We start from the raw sequence: 10,357 nt of genomic DNA on the forward strand, positions 1-10,357 counted from the left end.
GCTCTAAAAACACTTTAAAACTTTGCAGGTTCAACCTGAATTACAAGGATGTTTATTTATTTAGAACACAGTAAATTAAATTAAATTATTTACGAGGCTTATGCATAGCGCTGTCTCAAGAAACTATAAATAAATGTCATAAAGATTGCAAACTTCTGGGCCCAGTTGTACGAAGGATGGATAGCGCTATCCGGCGGATAATTCTTGTCCAGTGGATAAATGTATTGGATAATAGCATCGACTTATCCACTGGATAAGGGTTTGTCCGTTGGATGGCGCTTTCCAACCTTCGCGATACAACCGAGCCCTGGCGAATAAATTTGCACCTTCTTCACTTTAAAATGCCAAATTTTTCAAAGGAGTTATCTTAATGTTATTAACCCGCTCTTACCTTTATTGTGGTTCTGTCCAGCTACGAATAGAGGTTTACTCGCCATGTTGAAGCCAGTAAAGTCTTCGTCCAGTTGCCACTACCATTGTTCATAACTTTATCAAAAAGTTCCCTCTTTTTTCCGTCGATGCTGACTCTGTTGCCCTTCTTTTTCTTCTCTTTTCGTCCAGTATAACCTGGTTTTAGCAGAGTAAAGTAGTTAGTAGTGTCTTTAAGCCGTTCAGTACAAGTTTGCATTCCCTTGGTGATCAGCTGATTTTATATCAATATGCTAATATAGTGCCAAGAGGACAAAAACCACAGGTAACCCAGGGGCCTCTCGAACTTGGCGGGTCATATCCGGATTCAACATGTCACGTACCCCTCCCTACTCGATTTAACTTCTCACGCTGATCACAAGCCTGCCAGAACTTGAAATGCGCGCTATGGTTAACCGGATCTTATTACAAACACTGCTTGTCTTGTTGCTTCCTTGGATTCAAGTTCTCAAGACGAACACAAAAGAACCTCAGAAACCTGAGCCAACAGCAGGAAAAAACGTGACCCTGCATAATATAGATTATATCTTTGGCAGCCTTCGCCGTTATTTAATAGCGCGTATAGCGGCTGCGTATGAGAGTACCGTTATTCTGGCGACGATACTAAGCTCTTGTCTTGTTCTACATCAGATGCGCTGGGTTTAGTACAGGAAAATCCAAGTAATTGCCATCTTTAGTCATGGCGTTTCTTGGTCTAGCGATATGCGTTACGGTACAGTTTTTCTTCTTGTCGACGACGGCTATGAGACCATCACCAAAGAAATCCACAGAGACTTTATTGTACACAAAGAAAATGCCTTCTGAGGATTTCAGCACCGTGTCGATCACCGGGAACCGAGCTGGAAACATGATGCCGACAATCGGGAATGGTTATATTGCGAGTGTTTTATACAGCGATACTGTTCACGTCTCGGGCCTTTATAATGGCAAGGCGTACTCCAAATTCTACCCGATTTATCCCATCAACATCACCCAGCACACGCATAGGGCACGTCTTCCATCTACATGTTCGCTCTCCTTCGAGGTATTTGGAATCCAAGGTGATTCCTCCTACGCTCTTGATATCAAAAAGGGGATATTCTATAAGTGGTTTGATGCTGTGGTGAATATTAACGAAACGCTAACGATCGAGCAGAGATTCTACGCGCATCGCCAACTGAGACATTTAATTGTCGTCGAAATATCAATCAAAAATGACTTGAGCCAGAACGTCACCCTCAATATTTCAAATAATTTTGGCGAGTATACGAATGATATAGGACTGAAGCAATACACCGTGGATAAAGAACTAGCAATGGAGATGGCTTATGGAGAGGTAAGGTATAACAATGTTGGATTGTTTTGTTGAAATACAATATCAGAGCAATCCAAGGTCAAGAGGAAACCGTATACCGATGTTGAAAAATCGATTGCGCAGTCTCACTTTATTCAGCGCGTACGCATGCGTTGTTACAGCATGCTCTCCCTTCAGATTTGCACACACATGATTTACTGACTCTATTTGAATTGACATATGAGCGTTCTTTTCCATAGTCAGTGTATCATACGATTTACTGACTCTATTTTAAATTGACTTGAGCGTTCTTTTCCATAGTCAGTGTATCATACGATTTACTGACTCTATTTGAATTGACATATGAGCGTTCTTTTCCATAGTCAGTGTATCATACGATTTACTGACTCTATTTTAATTGACTTGAGCGTTTTTTTCATAGTCACTGTATCATTAAAAATCATTAAAGATTTTTTTATTAATTATCATTAATGATCATTAATAATCGTTGTATCATTTTTTTGAGCGGAGTTTGTACAACAGTAAGAAACTAAATTTGACGTGTCTTGTCATATTAATATTTACTGCAGCCTCACCCCAGCATTCTGATTGGATGTCCAGAATCTCGAGTACCGCGACCGTGTCGCTTTTTTCTCTCTCATGGACATCTGCATGGCAGCATTCTCGTGTCCAGTTTTTCTCCTAACTTTCTTCCTGGCGTCTGGCGCAAGGCGCATGCGCCTATATTTCAACCGCTGTCTGAAATTCACCTATGTTTATCAATGTCCCTCCCTAGATCAAGACCGTAGAAGAGGTAGACAGTCTAAAATCCAAGGTGGCTCTTGCATTTCAAGATATTCCTGACCACATCGTTATAGAAGCACATGACTGGAAGACTTGGTATTATGTTACAGCAATCGCAACAAGTATTGATACCAAGTTTGATCCATGGCGTCAAGCTGAAAATGCTTGGAGATTAGGGGAAAAGTAAGAAGATGCTTCCAAGTTGCTGTAATTGTCAAGCCAATAGACGTTTGCATGATGGCGTCATTTGACTCCCACTACAATAATGCGAATTTTTCTTTCTTATTCAAATTTGTATATTCCCTTATGAGAAAAGTAAGACAACTGGTGCTAATTGACTGAAAAAAGAAAGTTTGCAAGGGAGTCTGGTAGTAGAGGTCAATACGTGCGAACGTATATAGACACTTCTTAATATTTCAGACCATGTGTTATTCCCTTGAGTATTACTACTTCCAAAAGTAAAGGAGTTGATTTAATTCAAAAGAAAATTGTTTTATGTTTTTCATGAGACGTTTAATCATGGTGGATTTGACTCCTTATGATAACAAAGGTAGCCCAAAGGACCAATAATTGTCTCATTGCTCATGACCAATAACCTTTACTCTTGTCCTACAGGCGTGCACGGTTTCTGCAGTGGCATCATACAAAAGCCTGGGAAGAACTATGGAACTCCGGCAGTATCGATATCGACGGCAACCTTGAGTTATCCCAGGCTGTCTATGCAAGTATGTACCAGATACTGAGCTCTACCCGGGCTGACTGGCCGTACGGCTTAAGTCCGGGGGGACTGTCCGGTGGTGAAGAATACATGGGACATACCTTTTGGGACCAGGATATTTGGATGTTTCCATTCTTGTTGCTCTTGTATCCAGATCTCGCCAGAGCATCGCTACAATATCGATACGATCGACTGCCTGCTGCTAGACGAATAGCCAGATTGAATAAATATAGAGGTACGTAGAATGACGGTATCAAGATGTGCTAATATTGATATGGTGAGAATGGAGCTTTCTGTTAGATAGGTGTAAGGGTCTACGAAGTAACCTATATAATCTCAAGGCAGGCAGGCAGGCAGGCAGGCAGGCAGGCAGGCAGGCAGGCAGGCAGGCAGCTGCAGCTCTTAGAGAAGAGATCAACTATCAAAGTTCCTTTTTCAGGTGCCATGTTTCCATGGGAAAGCTCTCTCACTGGAATCGAAACTTCTCCTGGTTGGAAATACGGTAAACATCAAGTTCACATCACTGGGGACATTGCCTATACTGCTAGAATATATTGGTACGCTACCAAGGATATTCAGTGGCTTCGTCACATTGGATTCAAGTTGGTTTACTACACTGCAGAATTCTGGTCCAGTAGAGTGTATTACGACAAGAAGAAAGATCAATATCAAATCAACTACGTAATGCCACCGGACGAATACCAGTTTCCTGTTGACAACTCTTTCTACACTAACGTCGTGGCAAAACAGAATCTTGAGTTTGCCCTCGAGGTAATAGGGTATTTACCCTTGGGGCCCGTATTTTTGTCTGCGTGATGTAAGATCACGAAGATCGCGCGAGATCGCGCGACATCACGCTTGTGTCGTGAAGCTGCAATGCCACAGAGGTGGTAAGTCAGATATGGGTCATAGATAATAGACACTTTTCCAATGATATTTTCGTAATGGTTAGTAGTACAGGTAGTAAGACAGTGATAGAGTAGTAGAGAGAGAAATACACGGACGAATCTAGGAAATTTAGAAAGAAAAAATCTCGAAATTGTTGAATTCAGGATCCCTGATTCTATATTCCAGATTTCATGGGCTATAGCCGATATCCCTAGAATTCCACAAACCGGTTTTAGGGACGGATCCAGGATTTTTCTGGGGGAGGGAGTGGGGGCGTGTGCACCATCCAGGATTTTCAAGCGTTTTATTAGTGGGTGCACCCTTTGCTTACAAACTCAACACCACTGATAATGCAATAAATATCAGTTCATCGTTGGATCGCGTTATAGAAAGCTTTGACAGCCTATACAACGTGTCATAACTACTGAAACTTAGTTAAGTGAACGTGAGTGAACTTCAGGAAAAAGCCGCTCGCCTCTAGCTGTAGTTGGAAAGCAAGGCCAATACAACAATGTGTTATGAATATTGAAACGTAGTTACGTGAACGTGGAGTTAACTTCAGGCAAAAGTCTCGCCTCTAGCTATAGTCGGAGAGTCCGGGTTGTGGGATAGCAAAAGTATACAACAAAGCATTAACATACCCCCTTCTTATTCTTCCAAAGTGCGGTAGAATCTTGAACAGGTACGTTCCCCCATACTGGGCCAAAGTGGCGGCCAAAATGTACATCCCATTTGACGAAGATCTGCAGTATCATCCCGAGTTCGACGACTTCCATGATGGCCTTAAAACAAAACAAGCAGATGCTATTCTTGTTGGTTATCCGCTCATGTACAACATGACCAGAGAGGTATTAGTAATCTATGGTCTTGTGGGACTTTTTGGACATTGCCGGGTTTTAAATGAAAGGAATAAATGGACTGGGAGACAGAAAAAACTGTTAAAAAAGCTGGATAAAATGAAAATTATATGTAGTTGTATAAGACCATTGAGCTCGACTAAACCGTGCCCAATTTTGACCAAAAGGACAGGAAAATGGAGATATTAGAGACTTTTAACACGTTCTTGCTAGATACCGCAACCATCATATTGCAGTTCGACGTCAGGCGTTTTCCGTCAAACTTTTGACATTTTGTAAGACGTCATGCTGAAGTTGTTGCTGGAAGAGCCGCCATTTTGAATTTCATTGATAATAAGTATTCTTCCGCGTTTGCGGACATGTTTCTGGGCTTGATCCCTAGGTAGCAGTTAGCAGTAAACCCGATGCTAAAGGTCTCTATTCATGGCACCGTTTTCACGATTGTCCGGTTTCGACCCAGTCCTCACATACGAAACTCGGTCAAGCATGTGGCTCATATTAAGTTCCTGTATTTTTGGCGGGAACTTTCCTACCGCAACTGATCCTATTACTAGTATTATTACTGTTGTTTCACAGGTTCGTTATAATGACCTTGACATATACGAAAACATTACTGATGCCCGTGGACCAGCCATGACACATGCAATGACGGCCATTGGCTGGTTGGAAGTTGGCGAAAAGAAACGTGCCAACAGAGCTTTCTTGAAGAATTTTAAGAATATCAATGGCCCTTTCAAGGTAAGTTTAACAACTTTCCAATTTTATTGATACGGACGACAAGTCTAGCAGCAGTAATTCACAGATAGAATCCTGAAATAATCCTGAGCCGATCGAAGACAGGGTATGCGGCTATTCACAGATAGAACCCTGAACAAACCTTGAACCGATCAAAGTCAGGGAATGGCTAATTCAAAGATAGAACCCTGAAACAACCTTGAACCGATCAAAGTCAGGGTATGGCTAATTTACAGATAGAACCCTGAAACAACCTCTGGGCTGATCTAAGTCAGGGTACGGCTAATTCACAGATTGAACCCTGAAACAACCTCTGGGCTGATCTAAGTCAGGGTACGGCTAATTCACAGATAGAATCCTGAAACAACCCTGAGCTGATCAAAGTCAGGGTATGGCTAATTCACAGATAGAACCCTGAAACAACCCTGAGCTGATCAAAGTTAGGGCATGGCTAACTCACACATTGAACTGAAATTTAGTTTGTGTTCTGTAAACGGACAGAGGAAAACCTAGGTAACTAACTCTATACTCACATGTGATGCAGAGTCAGGGAATTGAAACTCAGACTATAGTGTGACTCGCAAACTAAGATTGTGGGTATGCAACAAATATTCATGACATGACATTAATTCCATGCCATGACTGTGCCATGGGTACTAAGAGATTTAGCAGTCAGGCACTATTTATAATATACACAAGTTATCACATGGGATGCTTTTGTACATGTATGCCATACGATAAAGTATTACTTTTCCTATGTTGTAATGTTTTCCTATTTTCTCTTTCTATGTCATTCTCTTGGGAATAAGATACTTTGTTTGAGTTGTATCCAAATTCATATTTCTTCAGTCTCACAACAATCAAACAAAGAAAACATACTTAAGAGAATGGCAAGTGATCAAATGGGAAAACATTATGCCTATGGTAAAGAGGTCTGCTTGAACCTACTGATGCAGAGACTTTTACAGGTATGGACGGAGAACATCAATCGGAAGGGAGCTGTTAACTTCATAACAGGTGCAGGTGGCTTCCTACAGGCTGTCCTGTTTGGCTATGGAGGGTTCCGTATTAGAGAAGATCACCTTGAATTCAACCCAACTTTGACTCCTTCCAGTAAGAAGCTATCCATCAAAGGTGTGGACTATCTTGGTAACTCAATGGACTTTGTCATCAAGAGGAAGCGAGTTATGATCACCTTAACTACAAAGAAAGAAATAATAGCACCCAAATTAGAAGTAGTCTTATATAATAAGGTTGAGGAGCTGCAATACAACAAGACTGTCAGTGTAATGAGAGGAAAAGGAAAAATTAGATTGCGGCAATAGTTTGTTATGTGGACACTCTACACCTCACCGGCTTTTTTGCTCTTCTCTTCACTTACTCAAGAAACCATAAATGAAGAGTTAATTTCTTTTAAATTTGAAAAGTTTACAGTATGGTAAAGCTGTGCTGTGCCTTGCTTTGCTTCTGAATTCTGATTTGATGTGCTGTAAATTGTGTGCTGTAATTATGGCTCAAAATTGTTTGGTAAATCTCCATACGAATGCTTTCCAATCATCTGCCAAAAGTCACATGAAATCTTTTCCAAATAGTACTGTATTGAGTGTGCACAGTATATTAATAAAACTTTTAGATTAATAGATTGGCTGTTAATGAGACAGTATAAGATGTCAATGTACTGTGTATTCAAATAAGATAGAGGCACAAAAGTACTCAAGGCTTACAGTACATTTCTACCCTATATTACTACTAGTAATATTGAACTTTTAAAAAGATTGACCTCTTTTCTTTGGGTGTAATGTTTTCCCATTTCATACCATTTAGGGGTAGGGTTTGGGTTTAGGTTAAGGTTAAGGTTAAGCCACATGGGAAGTGTCAGAACAAATATTTTGATTGATGTAATCTGCTGTCAATTAGTTTTACATGCCAGGGACAGATCCAGGGTATCTTGCAGTGCACCTTACAGCCCACTAATGTCAATGTTGTGTTATTATTATTATTATTCATATATGTGTGTGTAAATAACTACTTTAACGCTTTTTCAAAGGGATGAATATCTCTTTTTAAATGTCTTCATTTGGGAACCCCCCCCCCCCCTCCTAATGAATTCCTGGGTCCACCCTGCATGTGCCATCATTATGACATTCATGACCTTGGAATACTAGTTCCCAGTTAATGTTTAGAAGTAGAAGTATTCAAAATTGAGAAAACTTTATTCAAATAATCTATGACTTGTTAGGGGGGGGGGGGGGGGAGAGAAGAATGTGTAGCATGCTATTATTGACCATTATATAGTGGAGGAAAACTTGAACTAAATATCAATCATGACATAAGGAAATAATGGAGGTTATGTATATAAATAAAGATTTCTCATACTAGTGTGTGTGTTATGACTTATTTCTGACTTATTTTGATTTAAATTATTAACTTCTTGAAACTTGAAATTTTATCTTTACCTGAAACAACCTCTATGCTGATCAGGGTATGGGTAACTCACAGGTCAAACCCTAAAAGAAGCTCTGGGCTGATCTATTAAGTCAGGGCATGGCTACCTCTCAGATTGAACCCTGAAACAACCTCTTGGCACCTGATGAAAGTCAGGGCATGGCTAACTCAGATTGTACCCTGAAACAACCTCTAGGCTGATCAAAATAACGGCATTTCTAACTCGCAGATCAAACCATTAAACAACTTGTAGGATAACCTTGAGCTGATCAAAGTCAGGGTATGACTAATTCACAGATAGAACCCTGTAACAACCTTGAACCGATAAAAGTCAAAGCACATGCAGCTTACTCACAGGTTGAATTGGGAATTATTGTGTTAAGTTTTGCAGAGCAAAGAAAACTGGAAAACCCAGAAGTCCCATAAATGAACCCTAGAACTGCTTCTTGAAAGCATTAAACTTCTGTCGTATAAATTTTTACTAACCTCAGCTTTTATGTGCAGTGCAGTGCTTCGTGGCTAAATGCCATATAATCTCCCTTGAAGGACGCTGGTTGTCGTGTGTGTAGACCATGTAGTCGCTTCTTTGGTATTGCGCCAGCCATTCACTGCCGTCCGTGGCCGTAATGTAACGTCAATAGCGATCCCTATCCATATCGGACCGCAAGAGTGAATTGGTTTTGACGAACTGGGCAAAGAATAGTGTAAGGACTTATTAAAACTACTGGACGAATGGTTAGAAAATTAAATCCCAGGTATGGCATCCCTGTGGTGCGGTGGCTATAAGGTCACGCAAGATCACAGTCTCGTGCGTTTTTTAGTGTATTACAAAATTTGCGCTAGAAAGTAAGCTCGCTATTTGTTCGTCTTTATCTTGAGTTTTGCACATATGGAATCTACAATCTATATTTTTTTGAAAAACATGGCTTCCAAATATGCTTTAAAGTGAAGCCAATATATATATATATACGGTGGAAGATTATATCACGGGCGGAAAAGGACCCCCTTAAAATACAGTAAATGTATGTAATTTGGTCTGAGGGGGCTGTGAAATGCACTCTACGCCCGCGATGTAGTCTTTTCCTCAAAACGCGGCATTTAATCACAAACCAAGCCTGTTATTCTTTATCCTTCCAGTTGGCTGTATCATGAAGCAATTCTTCACGAAACCGAGGCTGATAAGGATGAATTTCTAACCGCTACAGTACAAAAAAGGCAGGTTTTTAGAAGACGTTTGAAGACATTTTATCTCGATAAGGTTAAAAGGGATACTCCTAAATCAGGTTAAGGGATACTCCTATACAGGTTAAGAAATACTGCTAAACCAGGCACGGGGAATGCTCCTAAATCAGATTAAGGAATACTGCTAAACGAGGTACGGGGAATACTCCTAAATTAGATTAAGGAATACTGCTAAACCAGGCACGGGGAATGCTCCTAAATCAGATTAAGGAATACTGCTAAACCAGGTAGAGAATACTGTAGGGAATCCTACAGTCGATCCCAAAAACGTTGTCCAAGTGAAAAGAGGTTTATAGGACAATAAATGTCACGTGTCTCATTAAATATTCAGTTTTACGCGCGTGTGGAAATAGGAATCTGAACGTGCTGCATCACATGTGTGGCAGAAAATGTCGACGGCGGGTAATTCAAAACAAGTTCTTTCGACTTTAGAAGTTCGGGTTTTGGACTCCAAGAAGAAGTCTAGCTACGTTGTAAGAAGTTTACCCAATTTTCCAGTGTTAGAGACCGTTTCAGAGCTAAGTTCTGAGCTAGTGAAAGCCTTACCAGACTTAGAGGACGTTCTGCAAGACTGAGTAATGAGTAATGAGCAAACCAATCTGCACGTACCATACCTTCTTACCATACGTCCGTTTGACCGTTTCAGGACTTACAAACAGATTAGCGGCTATCTCCTGGTATGTTTTTGCATAAAACAAATGTTGGTATACCATTCTCCACCTTAAATCATCCGAGAAAGCCCGCGGCATCTTTCAGATTCAGTTTTCAATACTGTAATTTACTTTTGCATCAGTATGCTAATTTAAAAAATCCACGCGCGTAAAACTGAATATTTAATGAGACACGTGACATTTATTGTCCTATAAACCTCTTTTCACTTGGACAACGTTTTTGGGATCGACTGTATATCAGGTTAAGAGATATTCCTAAATCAAGTGAAAGGATACTCCTAAATCAGGCGAAGGG

General features: G+C 40.4%; 1 protein-coding gene across 1 annotated transcript; it reads left to right on the top strand.

The window, feature by feature from the left end:
• Nucleotides 1–850: 850 nt before the first annotated feature.
• On the top strand, nucleotides 851–8,082 carry LOC116294435 (protein-glucosylgalactosylhydroxylysine glucosidase). Its single transcript, XM_031702034.2, has 7 exons — nucleotides 851–1,744; nucleotides 2,499–2,689; nucleotides 3,122–3,459; nucleotides 3,664–3,995; nucleotides 4,775–4,960; nucleotides 5,546–5,707; nucleotides 6,673–8,082. The coding sequence occupies exons 1-7, from the start codon at nucleotides 1,109–1,111 to the stop codon at nucleotides 7,027–7,029; spliced, it is 2,202 nt and encodes a 733-aa protein (XP_031557894.1). The 5' UTR covers nucleotides 851–1,108; the 3' UTR covers nucleotides 7,030–8,082.
• The last annotated feature ends 2,275 nt before the right edge of the window (nucleotides 8,083–10,357 follow it).

The sequence above is a fragment of the Actinia tenebrosa genome, unplaced genomic scaffold (assembly GCF_029948245.1).
Source record: "Actinia tenebrosa isolate PJP-AT-01 unplaced genomic scaffold, QUT_ActTen_1.0 PGA_scaffold8__29_contigs__length_14323225, whole genome shotgun sequence".
NCBI lineage: Eukaryota > Metazoa > Cnidaria > Anthozoa > Actiniaria > Actiniidae > Actinia > Actinia tenebrosa.

Coding starts and splice junctions, on each gene's coding strand:
- LOC116294435 (XM_031702034.2), top strand. CDS start 1,109: ATGGCGTTTCTTGGTCTAGCGATATGCGTTACGGTACAGTTTTTCTTC. Junction 2,690..3,121: donor GCTTGGAGATTAGGGGAAAA/GTAAGAAGATGC, acceptor CTTGTCCTACAG/GCGTGCACGGTTTCTGCAGT. Junction 5,708..6,672: donor ATATCAATGGCCCTTTCAAG/GTAAGTTTAACA, acceptor AGACTTTTACAG/GTATGGACGGAGAACATCAA.